The sequence below is a fragment of the Phyllostomus discolor genome, chromosome 2, assembly GCF_004126475.2.
Source record: "Phyllostomus discolor isolate MPI-MPIP mPhyDis1 chromosome 2, mPhyDis1.pri.v3, whole genome shotgun sequence".
NCBI classification, from domain to species: Eukaryota; Metazoa; Chordata; class Mammalia; order Chiroptera; family Phyllostomidae; genus Phyllostomus; species Phyllostomus discolor.
In genome coordinates, this window is record NC_040904.2 from 176255428 (window position 1) to 176281808 (window position 26381).

At 41.1% G+C, this 26381-nt stretch overlaps 1 protein-coding gene across 2 annotated transcripts in view; it reads right to left on the reverse strand.

The window, feature by feature from the left end:
* FGD4 (FYVE, RhoGEF and PH domain containing 4) overlaps positions 1-26381 on the reverse strand; it is a 211972-nt gene that overhangs the window by 58320 nt on the left and 127271 nt on the right. For both annotated transcript variants that reach the window (XM_028531946.2, XM_028531948.2), the window contains exons 2-3: positions 10239-10391; positions 415-598 (exon numbers count right to left, since the gene is read on the reverse strand). In XM_028531946.2, coding sequence (XP_028387747.1) covers positions 415-598; positions 10239-10391 — 337 coding nt within the window. The remainder of the gene's footprint in view (positions 1-414; positions 599-10238; positions 10392-26381) is intronic.

Sequence of the window (26381 nt, forward strand, 5' to 3'; positions counted from 1 at the left end):
GCCCACAGAGATGGAACAGGCCCACTGCAGTCACATTCACAAACACACAAAGCGAGAAACAGAGACAGAGACAACCTCCTGCTTTCCAGCCTAGGTATCCAGGGACCAACACCGCGGCCCCCAGGACACACACATAGACACACAGCAAACAACAGAGCGTATCTGTAGATCTACACAGGACAGATGTGCAGAAGAAGCTGGTAGCATAAGCGCTACACATGGATAACAAACAGCAAATGACAATTTATATCAGGGCAAGATGAAATGCTTTCAAAGTTCACTCTTTCTAAAGGCCTACCAAACCTACTGGAAGAAGATGCATGCTTGATTTGGAAAACTTAGGACTCGATCACCTTTTCCAAGACCCGGCTTTCGTCTCCCCTCTGCCTTCTCCCATTGTGAATTAGCTCTTACCTGCCTCCTTCAAAGCGACTGATGAGATCTGATATCTTACTGGATTTTTCTTTTGACACACAAGAAGCAGAGGCAGGTTTAACTTCCTCCATCCTGGGTGCTGCGCTAGACAAAGCTTTCTGCCTGGGGGCCTGGTGTATACTGGACAGAGGCTGATTCTGCAGGTGTAATGGCTTTGGAGGCACTGTGAAAAAAAGAATTAATAGTATTTCCTTAACAACAACAAAAATTCTGGTGTCCTGGTGATACAAATCTTCAGCATTATCAAACTTTTGTAAAGAAGTCTGTCGACTTTGTAAAGAACCTTAACCGAGAGACCTTCATTTATACAGGACACTTGCTTTGTGTCTTATGGAAATTTTATCTCCAAGGTTCAGGTGGTTCTTTAATTTTAAATCACTTTGAATGTGGTATTATTAAACACCTAGGGACCTATATAGGGCATGGCATTCCAACAGCATTAGAGATAAGCAATTGCTTACCTAATCAGAGAAGAATAAAGTGCTAAATTTGAAACTGATTCCTAGAGATACACTGCTTGCTACAAAACACATTTTTAACAACAGAGTGATAACAGATACACCAGAATCCAGACCTAGTAAGTTAAACATAAAAGCCGACAAAATGACAACAAACAACAGTAATGTTGCAATAACTATAACATCTTCCCATTTAACAAAAGGACCTTACCGCATTTGACCTTAGTTAAATTTTTTTTTTACTTTACACTCCTCTGAAGTACCTACCATTACTCATCTCTTGATCCACGAAGGCTGAGAGAGGGTAAGTGACAGGTCTGGGGCCACGAGGCCAATCTGGACACCAGCCAGTGCCCAGACTCTGGCTCCTTCCATTATCCGCATAAGAAACCCAGCCAAAGGGGGCCAGAGAAGTTCTGTTATTACTGTCTGCTACATTAATAGCCAGACTGCATCAACTTAGCACAGATCATCTGCTTACAATGGACTGATCATTTTCTGAATACTAGTATTTATAGATATTCCCCTAACAGATGAGAAACTCTATAGATAAAAAAACGTACTGTGCCATAAGAACTAAATGTACATTCTGGATAACAGATTATAACATGTATGTGTTTTTCTATAACTAGTTTTTAACACATGAAATAAAACCATATCCTTTCAATAAAAAAAACAAAAAAAACCCTGTCTCCTAACTTTATGTCTCATCCTAATCACATGCCCCACTTCCCCCGTGCCGCCTACCCTGCTTTTCAGTCATCTCTCCTCTTTTATAAACGCAGTTTACGGCTGGTCGCCTGATGCTCACTGGCCTAGATCTCATCATTTCTGTGCCAGTTACCAATTCTTACAGAGAAAGAAAAAAATGTTTATCACAGTAAGCTGCAGGTATAACAATTCATCTCATTCTCTTCAACACAAATGAGAAGAAAATCCCAATGGAAAAATGATATGCTTCCATTTATAAAAATGATATTATTTTCCAAGGTATGCTTGGGGAGGGTTAATATAGTACCTATTGGGAAGGAGGGGGCTTCCCAGTAGGTTCTATAAGTGTGATATTTGTTAATCTTAAGGAACAATTTCCTGTATAAGACAAATATGTACCAACACAGCAAACCAGGACAAGATCCCACCAAAAAAACCCAACAGTTTTAGCATTTGGAGTAATTTCAACATTCATAACTATTCAAAAAGAAGGAAGCAAATATGTTCTTTAAATTCTTTACATTTGCAAAGGTTGCTATAAAATAACTCATCCTAATCTAGAGAATGCTCATAAATATTTCTTACTTATTATATGCCAGACACTGCAGATGCTTGAAATTTTCAAATACACTACCAGCCAGTCAGGTTCTCAGAGATGACCCCACCAACCTTTCTCGTCTCAATTGTGCCTATCTCTTAAATTGTTTCCCAACAAAGTGTACTTCCCCCCAACGTGCTTATCATTGTTATATGATTATTAGTTAGTAGGAAGTAATATGAAATGATGGACCAGCAGTAAAATATGAAATACATTCCAGATGCAAAGCTTTCTCCTCCTCAAGGCTGCAGCCCTGTGAGGGTGGGAGCATGTCCGTTTCGATCACGACTGCATTCCCAGTAACCGTGTGCACAGGGCTTGTGGCACATCTGTGTCGTCAAGGAGCTCACAGTCCCAAGCACAGACAGTTTAATGATGTGGATAGAGGTGGGCGTTGGGAACACAGTTACTTTAGAAGCACAGAGGAGGCATCTATACTAGCAAGGGAGATAATTCAAATGCACAGTATATCACTGAATATATACATTTAATTAATTAATATATTTATTTATTTATAGAGAGAGGAGAGGAGTGGGAGAGAAACATCAATGTCAGAGAGAAACAATGGTTGCCACGTGTGCATGTCCGCATCAGGCACCGAAACTGCAACCCAGGCATGTGCCCTGAAAGGTAATCAAACCGGCGACCTTTCACTTTGCAGGACAACACCCAACCAAGTGAGCCACACCGGTTAGGGCAAACATACACACATTTTAAATAAATGAGCACAGATGTTACAAAAATCTCAGGATGGCATGTGAATGTCTAAATTGTCAGAAACACCATTTTAGAGGAGAATAATCCATACAAAAGATACAAAAAGTGAAAATAATACCTCTCTCCCTTTCTTTCACCATTTCTGATGTTTCTTTGACACTCTGAAGGGTGTAAACATTTTGAAATGTTTTCCAAACCTCTCCTAGGTGTGCTATCAGCACCTCTAGTTCCTTATGACTAAAACCTCATTTACTTCTTCCTCTGGTAGCCCAAAGGATGCAAGCAGGAAAAATAGTGTTCTACCTCATTAATAGTCAGGGCAATGCTAATTAATCCACAACATGATACCACTTCAGGCCCATCAGACTAGTAACCAAAAATTTAAATCTGACCATACCAAGTATCAGTGAGAATATGAAGCAATTCTCTAAATACCTATCTTAGAGAAATCTTACATCTTTATTGTACAGGTTTTTATTAATGTTTACTTTTTCATTAATTCAACAAATATTTATTGAACACCTATTAAACTCTACACACTCGATCATGTCAACGAGCAGAAGGAAAAACAAGAACCAAAAAACATGGTGAGTAAAGGATGTACCAGTAGGTGGTAAGCAATTAGAGGAAAAAAGGGGGCGGGCTTAAACGATAAGAGAGAAGGGATCTGGAGTGTAAGGAGTGTAGGGGGGTGGGGCACCCCGCAGCGTCCAGGAGGTCGTGCAAATTGGGCTTCTCTGAGAAATCATCTAAGACTTGATGTCTTAGATGTTACTTAGGGAGTTACCTTGAGGAAGAGCATTCCACTGAGTAAAGCAAAAGCTGGAGGTGGGTGGGGCTGATGTGACTGGCCCCAAAGGGGCAAGCACACAAGAGCAGGTACTGGGGTCAGAGGTAGGGCCTGATACTGTACAACCCTGTACAGACTTTGAAATGAGTGAAATGAGAAGTCACTGCAGAGCTCTGACCACAGAAGTGACATATGACAAATTCCAACAGCCTCACTCTGGCTGCTGTGTTGAGAATGCGGGGGAGGCGGGTAGAAGAGCTAGGAGGCAACTGTAAAAGTTCAGGCAAGAGATAATGGTGCTTAGGAGGAGATAGTAAGAAAGAGTTGGATTTCAATTATATTTTAAAAGTCGATTTCCTGGTAGGTTGAATGTGAGGTATGAGAGAAAAAGGGAGGAGTCATCCTTGACTCCTCAGAGAATGACTGAGACCTATGGCTTGAATAACTGGAAGGAGGAAATTGTCAACTGACACATAAGTAGATAGATATTTTTATTGACTTTAGAGACAGAGGAAGGGGAGAGGAGGGATGAGAGAGAGAGAGAGAGAGAGAGGTATCAATGTGAAGAGAAACATCGATTGGTTACCTCCTATACACACCCTGACTAGGGATTGAACCCACAACCTAGGTGTGTCCCCTGACCAAGGATCAACCCCGCAGCCTTTTGGTGTATGGGACGAAGCTCCAACCAACTGAGTCACTGGGCCAGGGCAACGTAGGGTAATTTTTGGAAGAAGAATCAATAACACAGTTTTGGGCATGCTGTTTGAAATACCTAGATGACTATAAATAAAATGGAATCTATTACAGCCAATTTTACAGACAGTAAATAGAACAAAACAACTTAATTATTAAAATATTTCCAGCTGTGCAAAGTAATTATTATGATTGCAAGACACTAATTGCAGTTTAACTGTGGGGATGCCCACTAGATTTTGATTATTTCAAGTTTACTATGGAAAACAATAACTGGCTCTATATTAAGGCACTATAAATTTATAACATTACACCTTAAAAAGTAAACATTCTACAAAGAATGTTTTACTTTAGAAGCAAATGAAGTAGGTTTGAGTACTTTATATACACTTAAATTATTCAAACAATAGTGTGCCTTTCCAAGGTCATGAAACTTTCTCAAACATTTAGGTTTAATGATGGAGAAGTGACAATATATTGGTTTTATCAAAATAAGTATGGAGAATATTGTGGATCAAAGCTCTTAAGAGAAAAAGAACTATTAGCTCTAATTGTTAAGAGTTTTTTTGAGTCCTGTCTAGCATGGCAGGAAATAGGCCAATATTGAAAGTGGTGAACAAGAGGAGAGACTTACATTTGAAGTTGTTCTGTAATTTATTTGCTTGACTGGTGGGATTGGTATGAATTGAATAAACCATTGTTTCCCAAGGCCTTGGGGTGTTTCCCCGAGACAGAGGGAAAACAAGCCCGAACTATTGAAGGAGTCCGTTTTCAAATCTACAGGCTCCAGATTAGATTCAAATGCAAGCTTATCTAATCTCTTTTATCCTTTTGAAAATATTTACTTATATTTCTTCAAAAATATTCTTCAAAAATATTTACTTATTGGTAATAAACATATACCCGATGTTGTTCCAAACACACTACTACATAAAAAACCACCAATAAAGTTATTCAATGTTGTTTCTGCTTTTAAAAAATCACCAAAATAAATTATAGCTATAATCTTATTAGCATTCCACAGGAGAAACAAAGAAGCAAGATTTAATTTTGAGCTGTTTTTAGGATCTAGATGAGAGTTTCGCAAATTATTGACATTTCAAGTTGGATAATTCTTTGGGGCAGAAGTGGGGGGACTGGCATGTGTCTTGTAGGCCGCTGAGAAGCATCCCTAGCCTCTGTTTAGTAGAGGCCAACAGCAGCTCCCACAAATTGTATCAAACAAAAAAGTCTCCAGACAATACCAATGGGGGGATTGTCTCCAGGTGAGAACCTCTGATCTACACTAAGAGTCTTCAATTAAGTTAAATTGGCATAATGGATCTGCAAGCTTCAGCAGCCTCATCATTCATAATTTGTAAGGGATTTGCAACATAGTGAAACCACAGGTGTCAGTGTGATACAAAGGGATCTGGCCAGACCGCTGGGGAGAGGGAAGGGGTCTCTGAATCCTGGGCCCAAAGCCTTTGTTCCCTCAGAGGGAGGGGGGGTCACAGGAAACAAAACCACAGAGCTGCCCAGGGATAGAGTTCCACACCCTCAGGTAAAGAGCAAACAAACCATAATCATAGGCTGATGGATGAAGGTGAAAGCCCCGCTCAGAGGTCGGGGGAGGTGCAGACCTGCCAGCCAAGCCTGGATTGGCTGGGAAGTGAAAGCTTCCAGAACTCGTGAAACTTTGGGGCCAAAGATCTAAGTGGAGGGAGGGCAGGGATGCCGACGTTTTTTTAGCCCCTTCTGTTGCCCCTCACTCGCCCAGTCAGGGGTTGACTCACGCCACAGGCGAGTCCCATATGCTAGGCCCTGTGCCCTGATGGTGACCCGCAGGACGTTGGCACACGTCCCGGACTGCCCCGTCTCTCACTCTGAGATCAGCGCACAGACACGCGATCCAGGAAGTTCACCAGCCCCAGGGGCACAAGTAGCCTTGGGCATGGGGCTCCGTCCACAACCAGCTGCAGTGGCCTGGCAGCGGCACCAGCCCCGGGAGAGGAAAGAAACTGTGGTGAGGCAGTGGTGGCCCCAGAAGTGCACCCTCCCGGAAAGAAGCCTGAAGCTGGAGCGCATTTGCCTAAAGCCTTGGGCCCCAGAAGGGCAGATAAAGATGGAGCGGGTTTCTGGACAGGGGCTCTGGTTCTGGGGGTGGCTGGATTCTTTCTGTGTGTTGTGGAAGAGATTGGCCTGGAGTCATGGGGTTGCCCGCTTCTCCAAATTGGGCTACATTTTAATAAAGACCTTTATCCTTCCCCACCAATCTGTTGTATGCCTGTGTCTGGCAGCAGGCAGCTGGATCACACCCAGCTCAGTAACAAATGTGATAATCCCTTCATCTGCACAGAAGTGCTCATTAGCATCCCTTTCCTTTCTGAGCCTAGGTCACCCAGATGTCCTCAAGGGTTTGGAGAGATGAAAAGGGTGGGGAACACTGATTACTGATCAGTGAGTCCATAAACAGTGCCCAATCTGATTGGCGGCTGATCTCACAATGCTAAGATATACCCTCACTTCAGGGATGTTGGTCTCTATCTGACACACATTCTAGATTGTAAACAAAAAACAGCAGAAGCAAAGAAAGTGTAAGAATTGCTGATGAGGCAGGCATTCATTCAGCAAATATTGCTGAAGACCTGCTATGCTGTGTCATAGGCACGGGGAATGCAATACTGCAAAAGGTGGGGAAACATTCGACATGGATGAGTGAACTGTAGAGCAGGTCAGATTGTAATGAATGAGGGGGTAAAAGTAGGGATGGGAAAACACAAAATGCCCGAGTTGAGGATGGGGTTAAAATTTTAACTTGGTGGGAGGCGGTGCTGGGAAGAGCCAAAAAAAGTGAGAATATTTTTTAAAAGAAGTGTAAATACTTTATGTAGTTTATTGAGTACAGTCATTAACACTATAACAACATTTTGGTCAATGAGGGGCCAAATATACAACTGTGGTTCCTTTTAAGATTATAATGAGCCCTGGCTGGCGCAGCTCAGTGGATTGAGTGCGGGCTGGGAACCAGGGTGTCCTAGGTTCGATTGCCAGCCAGGGTACATTCCTGGGTTGCAGGCCATAACCCCCAGCAATCGCACATTGATCTCTCTCTCTCTCTCCCTAAAAATAAAATAAATAAATAAAAAATCTTTAAAAAAAAAAAGATTTTAATGGATGCCCTGGCTGGTGTGGCTCAGTGGGTGGGGCATCATCCCATAAACTCAAAGGCTGCCAGTTCAATTCCTGGTTGGGGCATATGCAAGAGGCAACCAATTGATGTTTCTCTCACATATTGATGTTTCTCTCTCTTTCTCTCTCCCTTTCCATTTCTCTAAAAAATAAATAAAATCTTTGTTAAAAACAGATGATAATGGAGATGAAAAATTCACATTGTCCAGTGACTGTAGCCATCCTAGGTGATGCTGGCATAAACAAACCTGATGCGTTTTGGGTTGTATGAAGCAAAGCATGTGCAATTATGTACAGTACATAATGCTTGGTATTATAATAAATAACTGTTTATTATAATATAATATAAACCACTGTTAATAATATAACTGTTACTGGTTTGTATATTCAGGATACTTTCTATCATTGTGTTAGAGTATACTCTTCTTACTTACAAAAAAAGAGATTGCTGTAAAACAGTATATGCCATAGAACAACAAGAGAAAAAAAGACCAGTATGTCATGTTATGCTGCAGGCAGCAGCCTCATACTTCTCCTGTTTGCCATGTTTCTTCACTATCATCTTCCCTTGTGCTTGGTTTAATCTCGTGCTGCTTTGTACAGTAACATGCTGTACAGGCCTATAGCCTAGAAGCAACAGGCCTGGGTGTGCAGTGGGCCAGACCATCTAGATTTGTGTAATGTTCTCTAATGTTCGCAAACAACAAAATCACCTAATGATGCATTTCTCAGGATGTATCCACATCTTACGCAGCACATGACTGTATTTGAAGTTAGATAACATTGCATATATCAACCCACATTCAAGGTAGGAAGTAAATATGTATGTATGTATGTATGTATGTATGTATTTTTTACCAGCTCAATCTTCTGTCCTGTTTACATACATTTTATTATCTTTTTTTTTAATTGTTGTTCAAATACAGTTGTCTCCATTTTCCCTCCACCACTTTCTTCCACCCTACCCTCAATCCTTTCCCCCCTTTGGCTTTGTCCATGGGTCCTTTATACATGTTCCTTGACGATCCTTTCTCTTCTTTCCCCTTTTACCTCCCCCCAACTCCCCTCTGGCTACTGTCAGTTTGTTCTTTATTTCAATATCTCTGGTTATATTTTGCTTGCTTGCTTGTTTCGTTGATTAGGTTCCACTTACAGGTGAGGTCATATGGCATATGTATTTAAGTAGCAATACCTTGACTTTCATATAACTACAAACAGCAAAAACAAGGTTAAATGTCGTCTCCCTAAAGGATATGATTATTTCAGCACAGAGTAGCTCAGGAAGGACACTGCTATAATTTATCTCAGTGAACTATGAAAAACAATGAAGTAATGCAATGATGCTTCCAAAAAAGGCTTTATAAATAATGAAATTCTTGCTTTTGATCTGGGCAATTACATAAAATTAAATTACATTCATTTTTTATATTCTTACCCCATTTAATCTTTGTCAGCTCAGGTTCAGTAAGCAAGATGGAATTTTGTACTTTGCAAATAAATGGCTTAATTAAATCATGATCAAAAATTTTTATGTTCATATTCACATCAATGTTATAGGGATGAATATAGCCAAAAGAAATGGTTATAAACAGGCTATTCATTTGAATCACCAATTTTTTTAACTTGCTTTATAGCCATACTTGATACCACCACCAATAGTAAGAGAAGTGAAAGCAAAAGAAAAATATTCCATAATGTGGAAGACTCTATTTTAAATCCTCCTTAAGGGTCTCTTTCAGGAATCCTTAAAACATAAGAACTTTAAAGAATACCATCAGCTCTTTTACAATGCATTCTCTGTAACACTTTTTTTTCTTTGCAAGAACAAGAAAGAGACCAAAGTAAATACAAAATACACCGAATAGAGATTGATTTTTCCAAAGAATAGTAATTCTACAAATGCCCAGTTTGTTTCTTGGCTGAATGTTGATCATTCAGTGTAAACAAAAACCTGTTAGGAAGAAATTATACATTAGACCACAGTGGAATTTAGCTTTATATTACATCAGCAAAATTATCATTTTTTGCTTCTCAAAGTCAATACCCAGTTCACTAGAAATTTATTTGTAAAAGGAAATGGTCACTGAACAAGTTTACCATTATAACTGTTTTACCACTTGTCGGCTACACCATTCTTGAACTATTTACATTTAATTTCAATGGATGACTTTACCAAGAAGGCTTTTCAAGCCCAGGTTCCTTAACGTTGTAAAATCACCTTCTCACTACACGCGTTAAGTACTGTTTCAGAAGGGTCTGTCCCACAGATCCTCTGACATCTAGCAAATCATAACAACTGCTGACAGTACTTCTAAACACATCTCTCTGTTACACACTCATTATGCAAACAGTAAGTTAGGCCCTGCGCTAAGTCAGGCATAACTCGTGAACAGACCACAGTCCCTTGAGGGGGCCATGTACACAATCTCTGAAACACGGAGAGAACCATGATAGACAAATGTATAAGGTGTTTTAGGATCAGAGCAAATACCCAACTCTGTGTGAGAAGGCTCACAGAATGCCTTTTCTCCCGAAAAAATAAGTGCACCCAGCTCCTCCCATTTATAAATTAAAACTCTCCCTTAGTGATCATCATTCTTCTGGGCCACCTTCACCAATGAACGAAGTGCCCAACCCGTTCAAAGAACCCTGGTCAGCATACCTTGTGGCTTTGGACTTGCAGCTGAGTGTTTTGCTGGCGTTTTTCCATTTATTCCCTGAGCCTCTTCATCAGATACATTCTGATCAATCAGCGTGCTTGTGCTGCTTTTCACAGAGAGTGGAACTAGGGTGATCTTTGGACAGGTACTGCTGCCTGAAAGAGTTCAAACAGCAAGGGCAGGTAAATAAATGCAGAGGCAGACTACAACTATGTCTCATGACTTAAATTTCTTCTGACCCCATACGACAAAAACAATCACAGTTACAAGACTAAGCATAGAAACACTTTTCCCAGGTATGCTGGCCTTGACAAATTTGAGTTTTCCAGAGAAAGATCTCGTTCCATGTGCTTGAGAAACCTTATAATGCATACTGACAGAGACTGCTGCACATGCGTGTGTGTGCACACACACTCCCCCACCATCCCTGTCTCCTCCTTCCCTTGCAGGGCCACGAGAAGGGCATAATGCAGCTGCTATGGTGCAGACGAAGCCGACTAGGAGGAAGACCACAGGGCCCCAGTACTAATCTGGTAAAAGCGTTCCTTTCCAGAGCCCAGTCCAACTCAAAACAGAGCAGGAAAGCACCAACCTGACAGCTGACCTAAGGGGAGGAGAAGGGTGAGAGCGGCTGGATTAGAGGGGAACAGTTTACACACACACACCCCTCTGACTCACCAGCTTACTCAGACTCCAAATTAGCATATAGCATAAGCTAATACCCATGTTTTCTCCTCCAAAAAGGGATGGTGAGATTATATGGGTAACACTGTCTTGTACTTACAACTCAAAACTCCCAAATATGCTTTAAAATACTGAAATACATCATGAGAATGCATAAAAAATAGATACATTTTTGGAAGTTAAATATTGAATTTAAAAGAGACTTGTAAAGAAATCATATGGCCATGTTTTGTCTTTATACTCATATTAAATTTCCCTTTCTTCTACTTGACATGGTGATATTAATAACAAATTGGACATTGCTTAAGAAAAAATAAATTTCTACCAGGGAACTAACCATCACTAAATAAAAGTATGCCATTTAAGAAACTGTGAACTGTGACTGGTTACGAAACAGAGTTTCATTTTTACAGAATCCAAATATCTATAAAAAAGAAAACTATTAGGGATAAAAAGCATTATTATTCAAAACAAGAAAAGCTAATAAAACCAATGAACTTTCTACTGAGCAAGAAAAAAAAACCTTTTATTTCAATTGATTATTAAATAATATTGATTAAAAACCTCGCTACTGCTTTTTTGTCTCTGCTTCCTTTAAAATTTATCTTGGTAAAACAGATTTTAGAAGACATGAAGAGTTCCAAGTATTGCTGGAGAAGTTCTGAGAGGCCCAGAGCTGAAACAAACACACTGAGTTTCCATCGGGCAGCGTCCTGCTGCAGCGGGCGGCCGGCTGGGTTAAGCGTTATTTCGCCAAATGTGACAAAGGCCTTGAATGTGCCACTTGGGGGAAATCATTTCACAGCATATTACTAAAATTGTGAACAGAAGAAATAAAAGCTCAGATGTTTAAATGTGTGTCTTATCTACCTTCTCAGAAAAACTATGTGAAGTAGGCAAAATATATCCCTGAAATCTGCAGCATATCATCCAACTGGATAGTTTAGCCTTTTAGGGGCCGGAGGACATGTGTTCCACAGCAATCCCAAGAATGTTGTGGTAATCCCACAGGCCACCTGCTGGGGTCTGTGAAGGATGGCCTGGCGCAGAAACAGGGAAAAACCACAGCCCAACTACAAAAGCAGAGGCAGAAACAGTAATGTGCCAGAAAAAAAATGAGACTCTGTGAAAGCAAGAATGCAGCTTTAGAGCCAATTTATAGCAACAAAACTATGAAAAGTGAGCAGCTAATGGGTTAAATGAGAAAACATTAAAATGACTCTCAAAAAACAGATCATCACTTTTAGTGTTAGAAGTACTCTAAAATTAGCCTATTTAGAAACAAAACATGTGTTAAATCATTTAAATTGAAAAGGAGGTGCTTAATCTCTAGATAACAAATGTTGAGGTAACGATGAGTTTTGTAAGTGTCATACTTGTTGGAGACTATCTGACCTGAATGTGCTGAAAAGCCTGCAGTAAGAGATGAACTACAAATTCCATTTCTTATAGATCCATTAAAATCATGACTACAAATCTTTTGCTCACACAATAAATCCATAGCCAGAAACTTAAGGAGATTACTATTTAACATTAGTCTCCAAACTATCACAAGGCATGAAAATATGGTAAAAGACAGAAAACATGTTATTTTTTTAATCTTTAGATCTTAGTTTTAAGAGATCATGTTCATTTTCTTCTGTAAAAAAGTTAAAAGAAGGCCCTGGCTGGCGTAGCTCAGTGGATTGAGGGCGGGCTGCAAACCAAAGTGTCGCAGGTTTGATTCCCAGTCAGGGTACATGCATAAGTTGCAGGCCATGACCCCCAGCAAGCGCACATTGATGTTTCTCTCTCTCTCTCTTTCTCCCTCCCTTCCCTCTCTAAAAAATAAATTAAAAAAAAAGTTAAAAGATATCCATGTACCCATTTGGTCAGATTATTTATTCTTTAGCAATTGAAGTATTAAATAATGACAGTTTCTATTCTCAATTCTTAATAATATTATATTCATTATGCTTGAGATTATTTAGCTTTCTAATGGGGAAAAAACCCAAACATAAACCTTTCTACTATTTACCTATTAGTTCTGCAGCACAATTTTAATTAAAAAAAGTTTTACTGATAATTGGGCAATTTATCTGATGTGGGAAGAGAAATATTGAGAGTGATTATAAAGAGGCCAGTTTTGCAAGTCGAGAGCTATGATCCTCGATCCACTGCTCAATCCACTCACATAACTGATTGATGTTACCCTCTAGAGACCTTCTGGTTTGTTGCTGGGCAGCTGATGCACTATATCTTCCTTGCAGGATGTCCCTGCTTCTTCAGAAAGAACTTGAAAAGTTTCACACTGAACATTACCTTTCAGTTTCTTCGCATTATAAACCCCTTGTTTCAAGTCTTTTGTATAATATGCTGTTATCTGCTTTCAGCACAAAAACTATATGAAACCAGAGTTCATGGAAGAAATCACAACTGTGTCAATCCACAAAAATTCCACCTTCACTTATTTCGTTTTCTAACTCATCCACTACTATATCTTCATCTAAAATGGGACATCCATACTCTTCATCACAGCCATCATATGACTGCCCTTCTTGGGGTAAATCATGCGCACTAATGTATTTCAGTTCTGACCTTGATGCAAGTTCTTTGCCTAGTATGGTTTTTCCAACCCCTGGTGTACTGACTGGAGAGCAGGATACTTATGTGAAACATGGTCCTCAACATGATGGCTCTAGAAAACACAGTCTTTAAAAAAAACTTTTAAAGCAAAGACGAATATGCATCAGAGACCATATGTGCCTGCAAAGCCAAAAATATTTCCTATCTTGCCCTGTACAAGAAAGTCACCTGCCCACATGAGATAATGAAGTTTACCTAAAAGCATACCATTTCATTAAATACTTTGTCTTCTAACATCTTGGATACTAGCAATAAAGAGTTAAACTTCTTTTTGCTTGTTTATAACTGACTCAGCCTACTCATGTTTGGAGACAGTCCTTATTTGGATGCCAGTTGCATAACAGATAATTAAAACAGAAATTGTAACCAGATGGTCCACCCATTCAAGAAAATTTTTATTAACTATGGACGCTTTTTGGTTCCAATTTACCAAAGAGAACCAGAAGGAATGATTAGATCGTTATCCTGGGCACAGATATAACTAGTCACATTATATTAGCATGGAGGAAGATCTGATTTAAACACTCTTTGTTCTCTCTTAATGATTGTAAGCTTTTTTATCCACTAGCCCTAACCATTTTGAATTCGTCTGTCTTCAGGTTACTCACGTAAGCTTTCTGGGCCTTATTTCCTATGAGGAATGTCTAGACATATGATAACTTCAGGGGCTTCTCAGATATCCTCATTTCATCCAGCATCATCTTCGACTGTATAAGGCTTCCTATTCCAACTGAAGACATTGCTCCCATGGCCTAACTTTCATTTATGTCTTCTTTTGCAGGACACTTAGGAGTGGCAGATAATACCTCTGATGGCTGTAAGGTGACTTTGTCTCCCAAACTTTGTGTTGGACTGTAGTGTTTTGCCAAATCATCCTTGAATGGCTCTCTTACACTTTAAGGTTGGACTTACTTTTGGGCCATCCATTCCAAAGCAAAGGCCACTCAGTTTTCTGATTCTTCAGGTCTGGTCTCTTGCCATGGTACCCAAGACCTCAGCGCACATCTTTATGGCCTTGCCATGGCCAGGTCTATACTGCCTCATCCATCCATAACATCTCTCTCCCAATTGCACCAAGTCTCTGGCTCAAAAGATCTCAATAAGCTCCACCCCTCTGGGCAAGAGGATCTCTTGGATTTAAGAGGACAGGAGTAGTTTTCTAGGGGAGACAATCTTTTTCACAGTACATTGTCCAGCAGTAAAGACATACCCTATAAAATAAAACAACTATATTTTGAAATAATTTTAGATTTCCAGAAGAGTTTCACCCAGGTTCCTAACCTCAGCATCATACGAAGCCATGGTACATTTATCAATACCAAGTATGTAATATTGGTACAATACTAAACCACAGATTTCATCTGGATTTCACCAACTTTTCCACAATCATCCTTTTTTCTGTTTTAGGATCCTATCCAAGATATCATGTTGCATTTAGTTTTCATTGTGTCCCTTGGGGCACTACAATCTGTCAGCCGCTCAGTCTCTGCTCATCTTGCATGGCTTCAGCACTTCTGAAGGTCAGGCACTTTGCAGAATCTCCCTCTCAGGAGGCACATACAAACAATGGAATATGATTCAGCCTTAAAAAGGAAGGATTTTCTGATGAATGCTACAACATAGTCAACCTCTAGACTATTAATGCTAAGTGAAAGAAACCAAGTAAAAAACACAAATACTGTATAATTCCACTTATATGAAGAACACAGAGTAGTCAAAGTCAGAGACAGAAAGCAAAATGGTGGCTGCCAGGGACTGAGGGGCTGCAAGAACGGGAAGTTATTGTTTAATGGGCCGAGTTTCACCTTTGTGAGAGTTTCAACTGCAGGATGGGGTGATGGTGGTCATGGTACCCCAACAATGCAAATGCACTCAATGCCAATGAACTATACACTTAAAACAGTTAAGACAGTAAATTTTACTATGCATTTTAATATAACTTATAAATTTCTGTAATTACAACAAGCATAGCTCTTGCTTAATGAAAAAAAAGTAAAGAAATAGTACTACATTCAATTGCCTACTTAGCATCTCTACTAGTATGTCTATAAGCTCACATGCAACATACCCAAGTGTGACTCATCTCCCAACTCTCACTCAGAGCTAATGGCCTGTATGGTCTCCTCCATCAAAGTCAATGGCAACTTCATGTGTGCTTAGGGCAATGAGACTGGGAGCATCCTCCAGTCCTCTCCTTTTCTCTCACCCACCTCATCCTGTTTATCACGATTTTCTGTGTAAGCTTGGGCTGGGTAGCCTAACTGGTTAGATGGTGTCCTGAAATGACAAGGTTGCAGATTCGATCCCCAGTAAGGACACAAACAAGAATCAACCCATGAATATATAAATAAATGGAACAGCAAATAGATGTTTCTGTCTCAAATCAATTAAAAAAAAAAAAGAAATTCTGTTGACTCTACAATCTACCACCACCACCTTCACTGCTACAATTTTGGTTTAAATAATCATAATCCTTAAGTAGGTTTCACCCAGACCCTCCACCTGGTCTCCCTGTTCCTGCCCTTTTCCCCACTACTGTCTATATTTGCAACTGGACTGGAGAAATCCTTCTTATAAAATTCTCCAATGGCTCCATATTCTACTCAGAATAAAATCTCAGCTCTTTACAGTGGCTGACAGGCTCTGTGCCATCTGGTCCTAGTCCCCTCACCACCGACCTCCGAGCTGGCATTGCACCCCTTTGCTCACTCCACTGGGTCAGACTGGTTTCCTTGCTCTCCCTCAAACAGGCCGAGTACCTTAGGGCCTTTATTCTAGCTGTTGTCTATATGAGCTAGCCCGACGACTACAGTGTAAGTGTTTTATTTTGTTTTACAGTTTATTTTTTTCCCAAGCATTTATCACCTTCTAACAAACTACATGATATTTTGTTTATTGTTTATTGTCTCCTCTCATTACAATGTAAGCTCTGGGAAAGCAACGATCTTTGTTTTCTGATGTACCTCAGGGGCATCACCTATCACATAGTAGATGCTCAATAAATATTTGTTGAACAATTGAATTCTAGAGGCCTTAGGCTAGTTCCTATTTTGTTTGTTGTTTATTGTCTGTATCCAATGTTACAATGTAAGCTCTGGGAAAACAATGATCTTTGTTTTCTGATGTACCTCGGGGGCATCACTTATCACACAGTTGATGCTCAATAAATATTTGTTGAACAAATGAATTCTAGAGGCCTTAGGCTAGTTCTTCTTTGCCCCCTTTCTTAGTTTCCATCTCACAAGAGATGTTTTCTAAAGTCCAACAATAAGGAAATGTGTACCTCCTGTTTTAGTACGCAAAATTTCAAACATTTCCATTCTTACCTAAATTTTAAAACATTCAACGTTATTTCTGGACAAACTATGAATATCTAGAAAAAAAGTTGTACCCAAGTAATCTTCCTTATAAATCAGATTCCTAAACCTTGGGAGTTGTGAATCCATGTTTCTCTTAATAAAAATGGCAGCAGCCAAAAATTCCAGCAACTGACTAAAATGTTTCCATTTATTATAATCCATAACTTTACTTACATTTACTAGTGCTACTAACTGAAAAGCACTAAATAAAGACTGCCAATGTTTTAGATGCATCATTTGAGGCTACCTAAAATTATAGAATGTTATACTGGCAGGAAAAGTTGGTTGCTAGAAGGCTTTAAAGTTCAAAAGCAATATGAATTCAAAATAAGTATTAAAGGTAGATAAGTATGGATATTCAATATTTTTAAAGGTCCACAGACATATGACACCAGAAAAAAAAAAGTGTAAAAAGGCAATTATTACTACGGTATCATTCTTAAGCAAATGCAACAATATATGTATAAAATGAGATAAAACAAATATGCAGCCTCTAAAAACACAAAAATAAGTTTTGTCTTGAAGCCAGAAATATTTAGCCCTGGCCAGGTAACTCAGTTAGAGTCTTGTCCCAATATGCCAAGACTGAGGATTTGATCTCAATCAGAACACATGTAAGAAGCAACCAATGAATGCATAAATAAGTGGAACAACAAACTGATGTCCCCCCACCTTTCTCCCTTTCTCTCTCTCTCTAAAATCACTAAATTAAAAACAAAACAAAACCCAAAACCTAGAGCCCTGGCCGGGTGGTTCAGTTGGCTACAGCATCATCCTGTGCACCAAAAGGTTGTTGGTTCGATTCCCAGTCAGGGCAAATACCTAGGTTGAGGCTTTGATCCTTGGCTAGGGTGCCAACAGGAGGCAGCTGATCGATGTTTCTCACATAATGTTTCCGTGTATCTCTCCCTCCCTTCCCCTCTCTCTAAAATCAATGAAACATACCCTTGGGTGAGGATGTAAAAAAGAAAAATTGGGCAACAGGGGGCAGGAGGAGGATTGAACGTGGGGGAGGGTGGGCAGGGCAAGGGAGAGCAATGTGGGAAAACCAGGGACAACTATAATTGAACAAAAAAAATTGAAAACAAAGGAAAAAAGAATTCCCTTAGGTGAACTGAACTGAAACACCTTTTACTAAGCTTGCCAAAATTCAAGTTTTGAGTTGGTGCTCACAGGTGGCCATAGAGCTTGCTATGTCCACAATTTGAATGTGGACTTAGGGGTCCGAATCCCTGCTCCTCACTTTCAGGGTCACCACTTGTTAGGTACCACGAGTCCCTGCATAGGAAGTGTTGAAAGTGCACATTCCATGACGACATTGGATTGCTGCTGGGCCTGGCTTGGGCGGTATGTTCTGCTGTGTCTTGGTTTGGTGTCATTTTAGAGACGAAACTCCCTCCAGAATCTCTGTGTTCGGAAAGGAGGTGGAGGTAGCTGGCCCGTTCCCAACCATGCGTGGAGGGAGGTTCCCCTTTTGGCTACAATCAACTAAGAATGTTGGTCAAGATCACAGAAAGCTCTTGCTATTTAAAGCACAAAAATTACTCTGTATCTGCAGCCATGACTACAGCGGAAGGGGGGGGCAGTGCAAAGAAAAACCACAATCAATGACATGTGCTTCTTTTTGCTTCCTTGCAAAGGGTGGTTGAGGTTCACAGCCTCCTGTGCTTCATCCGATACATTCTTTCTATTTATAACTTCCATTCCTGGGTTTATCCAAACACCCTGTGTTACTACCATGCTGGTCATGAGAAAGGTCCTTGAGAAACTGCCCATCCGGACAATCAAGTGACTGCTAAGTTTGAAGCTATCACATTTTGTCAGAGCCTAAGATTCATTACACTTTTAAGCTCTGATATTAATGAATACTCACAAAGATCTCTAAGTATATTATTGTGCAGATAGACCTGATAACTAATGTTAGGTTTCCACACAGGATCATCTGGATCAAAGGGCAGCTCAGGTGCTGTGCACATGAACACCTACGCAGCTTTCCTGGATCCCAGAAGCATGCCACCTGGCTGTTTCCATGCCAATTGCACAAGTTATTGTATATTATGAAGCCCCAAATATACCCTTACTGCAATTTAAACATTCTTTAGGGTGCCTCAGTCATATGTCTATCATATAAATCCTGACTTCTCCACTTACTAGCTGGGTGATTGACTTACTTTGTCTACACTTCAATTTCCTCATCTATAAATAAGCATTCATAGGATTCATAACAGTACCCTCCCGCATAAGGGTGTTGTGAGGATTGTGATTTAACTCATGCTAGTGAAAGCACTAGTGTAGCAGCAGGCCCAAGGCAAATGCTATATAACAGTTTGCTATTATTATTATTTATATGACACTCGGTACTATACAACAGCAGTACAGTAGGTCAGGGGACCAGATGCCTAGTCTCTCCTCCTTCCAGACTCCTGAAGTTTGTAACTCTTTGCCTCCTGCCTGCTTACATATTTTCCCCACTAGCATCTAAATTTACTACCACCCAGCACTTCTTCTTGCTGTGTTACTTTCTCAGTACCTGCCATTTGGTCTACCACCCAATCCCTCCACTTTCAGAGATTCCCAATAGATCATTTTGGGTAAATTTTGACCAAATAATGACTCTTTTTCAAATGAATACCATAATTAATTACGTACAAGTGTATGGCCTAGTATGGCAATGATGGGCCTCTTATTCACTAAAGATAACAACAGTGTTACTAATGATGAAATGAAGTCTGATATTTGGAGAATTTACTGAAGATAATTTTAACCCCAGATGATTTAATCACATCATTCACTCTTTACCATGATTGTAACTGTGTGTCCTGAACCCAAAAACATTTTTTGCATTTTTCCTCCATTCGACATTTCTTTATTTGATATTAATCACAACTGCTGTTTTGAAAACGAATCAGTTTCTGAAAAGCACATTTAAATGTGTTTATGACCACTTAAACAAGCTTAGTGTTTAATTTTAATAGCTCTCATTGCTATGCCTCCAAAGTACAAACTGTTCTGTAGGCACAGAGAGTATCTAACAAATCAACTGCAGAGAGTAATAAAACCTACCAAATGTCTAATTCATTCCACTCTTTGTTTCTCCTTTTTGTCCCTACTTAAATGTATTGACTGATAGCTCCCTAATTAGAAGTGCCACGTGCTCTGCTAATTACTGGGACAGGAGGACAAATAAGACATAAGCCTCGCCCTGATGTAATTCACAGTCTGAAGGGGAAAGAGCTGTGCAATTCCACAGATCCCTGGAACCCCTGCCGCACCCACCCCCTGCTCACTATGGCTGGGAAACAGCTGCACCAGCCCATGAGCAGGGTAAGACCCTGCACCACGGCCAGAGGTGAGGGTAGAGGGGAGGAGTAGCTGTGGGACACCTTGTGGAGACAATGGTAGAGGGCTGGCTGAGGAAGGAGGAACTGCCAGGAAGAAAGGAGGATCCTTGCTTCAGCTGCTGCCTAATGTGACATGGAAACAGTGCCTTTCACTTTAAGTAAGAATGTAAGAACAGATCTCTGTGCTTTAAGTTTCAGGAGCCTGTGAGACTGTTCAGAATGAGCATTCTTCCCTAACATTCATTAGGTTCAACCATCCCTAAACACTCCATTGCCACATTTTTCAATCCCATTTTAAGGGAGGGGAGGAAAAGCCTATTTGTCTGAGGCAGGGCCAATGGTAGAGGCTCTGACCCAGTTTTTTAGTTTGTTTTCGGTCTCAGTAATTACAGGTTAAATCACTTGTCCATCCTAGAAAGACTAATATCCTTCATTTTATTAACAGCAGTAACAAATATCAGCTAAGTGCTTAGGCTGGAGGGAGGAAAGGAGCCTGGAGAACATTTCTGGGGTGCCTAATGGTTGGAAAGGAGCCTGGGGAACATTTCTGGGGTGCCTGATGGTTCCTTCAGGACGACGCAGGATCCGGGGCAGTTCTTGCCAAAGAGCCCAGGACACATGCCCTAGGGCTCTTTTCCCAAAACTATGTGCTGTGAAACACCACTCCAGCAACAGGACCCTTCATCCGCCCCACCCACTTCCCCCACCCCCACCACAACCAGCCAGGATTCTGCCCGACATACTTGTGACCTGCCAAACTTACAGCTTGACCTTCTGTATCCGTGATGCCAATGGGCATAGTAGAGGCTTTGAAAAGCCCTAAGTAGGAAAACCTGTTTAACTTTGAACCCCGTGCATTCCAGGAAACCTTTCCATCGTATGTTATGTACAAGTAAACATCCCGTGGAGCTAGTGCATCTTGAAACACATTTTGGGAAAAGTTACCCCCAGAGACTCCTTCCCGCTTCCTGTCAGCTACGGCCTTGGTGATTTCCCACACTTTCCCGTGTCCATTACTGGCACCTGCTCCTGACTTCCCAATAATCATCTTGGCCTCCCTCATGACCCCGACTCGGAAATTAAGAACCAAAACTCTAACCTGCCCTCGGCTGCTGAATGTGAACCAGCTGCCCCCAGCTTCAAGGCCACACAATCCCACAGGGAGCTGATCACAAAAACCCACCGGGCAGGCGCTTCAGCTCTACTCGTCGAGTCTAAAGCTGAGGAGCCCTCGGCTTAAAAAAATGAGCTGAAATCTCATTCTGTAATTCTGCCAATCCACGTTCTCTCCGTCCTCTTCACCCTGCTCCTCCTCTCGGCCACAACACCCACAGCCTAGAACACCGAGAGGCATGCAACTTAGCAACACAGGAAAATCTACAAAGGGACTTTTGCTTAAAGTGGTTATGAAATAGAATGTAAAGTACTATAAGAGTTAAAAATGCAGAGATTAATCATATGTAGCACTCTGGCAGTTTTATGTCATTGAAACAAGTACCATAAGCATATATGTATTTGCTCCATTTTACCGAAGACTCCACATACCACATACAAAGCATTATAGTGATCTTAAATCCACATGAACTGAAGTACTGTTTTGAGACACTAAACATACTCTGAACACATCACTGGCCTTTCATTCTGGAGTCAAAACAGACACAACTGTTCCTTTGCTCTGTGACCTCCCTGTGGGCTTAACCCCAAGATCAGTCAAAACACTTCATTTGATAAGAAGCTTAACTTCTTTCTGAAGGCTTATAATCCATATATTAACGGAGTATTGGGATAGGCTAGGCCCCCTGAGAAAACCAACTAGTTTTCGGCTAGTGGTCTTTTTTCAACTGGTTTGCTCTCTAGACACCAAGAGGAGTTTGTATAAATGCAGTGCAATGCAAAACTTCCAACTGGGATACACTGATGCTCAGAGACATGCCCTTCAGCGACATACACAAAAAAGTTTATTCTGAACTTCACAACATTAACAATCATAGTTTGGGAGTTCATAGTGCTTTAAAAACCGCTTAACCATAGTGCTTGCACCGTTTACAACAAACTTGCTTGCAAATACTACTGTGGTTCTTACTACTATTAGCAATAATGGTAATAATAAAATCTAACAATATGATTTATTCTGTGCCATGTAGGCAGTATGTGAAGTACTTTGTATGCATTTTCATTCACTCCTCTCAAGAAGCTTCTGAGATAAAGTAAGGTTGGCATCTTTACGTCCAAATAAAGGTAAATAAACGGAGGTGGTGTTAAGTGACAAGGCTGATGTCAGCTGCTATATTTACATAGAGTTTGTAAGTACGTCTGGACAGGGACTCAAGCTCACACTCCTTTGCCTTTTACTCAGCAGATAATCAACAATTACATCTCTGTTTTATTACAGCGATTTGCCTTGCCTCTGTGCCTCTATTTAAGTCAATACTGTAGAGCTAGGAGCTTCAAAACAGCTAAGAAATTTTTAAAAATATAATTTAAGAAATACAAGAGATCCAAGATGGCAGCAGAGTAGGTGAAAGTTACACTCATCTCCTCCCAGGACCACTAAAATATAAAACAATCAACATGAATACCAACTACAGACAAGCTGAACAGAAGTCTTACAACCAAGGATTTACAGAAAAAGCCATATGGAAACTGGTAGGAAGGACGAAGATGTGAAAAGGGCTGGACCCACTCCCACTTGGAGCAGCTGAGAATTGGGAGGGAAAGCTCAGCTGCAAAGGCCCCCCCCACCCCTTGAGAAGCGGAGGTCTCCTCACGCCAGGCTCTCCAGCCCAGAGCACCAGAGCACCAGAGCCAGGAAGAGGCACCCACATAACATCTGGCTGTGAAAATCTGCAACAGTTCTGTCTGCCAGGGAGACAGGAGTTGGCTAGAAAACTAGGCACCCCCTTTAAAAGGATAACACACGAAATCTCAGCTGTAGTCACTCACCTTGGCTCCAGAGAAGGAAGGGCAGCTCAGAGCAGAACAGAGTCCTGTGCAGAGAGACTGGCATCTGTGGCTATCGGTGAGAGCTGAAGGGATAGCTGCCAGGGCCCCTGTGCTGAATGCCTCTCTGAAACCGCAGACGCAGAAGCCACCTTTTTTGGGTGAAGCAATTCCCTCCCAAGTACCTCAGCCTGAAGTAATGCAATAGCCCACCCTCTTGACTCCTTGTCACCGACCCTGCAAAGCTCACACCCTGTGGAGGAGTCAGCTGCCTGTCCTGGGCTGTAGAGGTCCTGGTGGTCTTGGGGGGTGTCAGAGGCTGGGTTGTGTGGCTCTGGGGTGAGGGCCATTCCCTCCACCTACCCAGCAGACCAGCCCCCTCATTGGGAGATACACTACCTACCCTTGGCAGCACTGTCCTGCCGAGCTCAGAATCTCCAAGAGGTATGGGCAGAACCCAAAACAAACTGACTTGTGTTGCTCTGGGACAGGAGCCATTTTTCCCTCACACTCCTGGGTAACGCAGAACCGTCAGCCAAATCTTGGTCTGTTTGGGCCTGATAAACTCTGCTGGCCTCACCCTGACAACTCCCTGAGAAGCTGCCCAACACAAAAGCCTGAGGGCAATGGCAAGTGGAAGCTAGCCTTGGGGAACCCTGAGATTTTGCTGATCAGCCTCAGACCTAGCACTGGCTCCAAGTTTGAATCTTTATCAATCTAGTGAAAGGCACACACACCTACCTATTGATTCACTGGGAACCTGCCTCATGCAACTCAGATACCACCAGAAGCTCTTTCAGTGACTGAGCCTAAGAGGAAGCCAGCAGGCAGAGGAAAGTCAGGATGCCGTGGGCCTTTTGCTGACTTGCCCCTCAGCTCAGGGTGCTGGTAAAAGAGAGACTGGCCCTACCAATGGACACCCAGGCCCAGTAGATACTGTCACAAACTGTGGGTTGCTTTATAGCTCCAAACAGGTTGCCCAGGGCTAGTCACAAGCAGCATCTGACATTGACTGCACCAGAGTCCCTCGCAAGAGGCCCCAGAAATAACACACCCAGTGGACCGGCTTCAGACATCAGAGCCGGATGCAATTAGCTCCATGAGCAGCACATCCAAAGGGAGATCTCGGCAGGCACCAAACCCCATGAGGCAAATTCTGCTTTGTGTGGTCAGTTCCTGCACAGCAGCTCAGACACTGGGGTCAGGGTTAATCCTCACAGCTTGCCAGCCTGAGGGTTGACCCCAAGCACCAACAGGCCAATAGTAATCAAGACTCAATTACAACACAAAAGACATTCCTGGAGCACCCAGCTCAGGTGATCAAGGAAATTGTACCAATGGGTCCCACAAGATACCTAATCATAGAAACAAACAGAGTGGCAGCCAAAATGGGGAGACAAAGAAATGTCCCAAATGAAAGAACAGTTTTCAGAACAATAAATAAATGAAATGGAGGAAAGCCACCTATCAGGTACAGTTGAAAACAATGGATATAAGTATACTCAAGAAAATTAGTGAGAATTTCAACAGCATGAAAAAGGACAGAATTCACAGGGAAAAAACAGTCAAAAATGAAGACTATAGTATCTGAAAGGAAGAAAAGATAAGAAGGAATAAACAATGGGTTTGATAAAGCAGAGAATGAAATCAGTGATTTGGGAGACAAGGTAGCAGAAAACACCCAACCTGAGCAGCAAAAAGAAGAAAGATTTTTAAAATACATGGATAGTTATTAAGGGACCATTGGGACACAATGAAAAGTAATAATATCCACATAGCAGGGGGACCAGAAGGAGAAAAGAAAGAGCTAGGGACTGGGAACCTTATTTGAAGAAATAACAACTGAAAATTTCTCTAACCTGGTAAAAAAAAAGGAAAAAAAAAACAAAAAACCCGACACACAGTCCAGGGAGAATAGAGTCCTTAACAAGATGAGCCCAAAAAAGGCCCACACCAAGCAAGACACATCATAACTAAACTGGCAAAGGTTAAAGACAAAAAGAGAATCTGAAAAGCATCAAGAAAAAGACAGTCACCTACTGGGAGTTCCCCTAAGACTGACAAGCTTATTTCTCAACAGAAATATTTCAGGCCAGAGGGATTAGCATGAGATATTCAAAGTGGTGAAAAGCAAAAACCTATAACCAAGACTACTTTATCCAGCCAGGATATCACTTAAAATTGGAGGAGAAATAAAGAATTTCAAAAAGCTAAATAGGAGTTCATTGCCACAAAACCAGCAGAACAAGAAACGGTAAAGGGTCTTCTTTTTATGAGGAAGAAAGAAAAAAAGGAACACAGTTATTTTTTTTAAAGGCAATAATTTATGTACCTATTAATAATCATTTTAAATGTAAATGGCTTAAAAGCCCCAATCAAAAGACATAGGGTAGGTGAATGGGTAGGGAAACAAGAACCCCCTGGCTGAGTGGCTCAGTTGGTTGGAACACGGTCTGTGCACCAAAAGAGGTTGCAGGTTCAATATCTAGTCAGGGCACATACCTAGGTTGCAGGTTTGATCCCTGGTCAGGGCACAAATGAGAGGCAACCAATGAATGTTTCTCTCTCACATCAATGTTTCTTTCTCTCTCTTGCTCCCCTCCTCTCATTCTAAAATAGAAAAGTCAATAAAAACACATTCCTATATATATGCTGTCTACAAAAGACTCACCTCAGGACAAAAGACACACAGAGACTAAAAGTAAAGGGGCAGAAAAAGATAGTTCATGCAAAGATAAATTTTTAAAAAGCTGGGGTAGCAATACTTACAACAAACAAAACAGACTTCAAAATAAAGGCTATAATTACAAACAAAGAAGGACACTCCATAATGATAAAGGAATCAATCCAAGAAGATGATATAACCCTTGTAAACATTTATGCACTCAACACAGAAGCATCTAAATATATAAAGAAAATCTTACCCTGGCTGGTGTAGCTCAGTGGATTGAGAACAAGCTGTGAACAGGCTGTTGCTGGTTCGATTCCCAGTCAGGGCACATGCCTGGGTTGTAGGCCAGGTCCCCAGTGGAGGCCACATGAGAGGCAACTACACATTGGTGTTTCTCTGCCTCTCCTTCTCCCTCCCTTCCCCTCTCTTTAAAAATAAATAAATAAAACCTTTAAAAAAAAAAGAAAAGAAAATCTGGATATACAGGGAGAGATCCACCATGGGGCTTAAGCCAGGCTGCTGAGT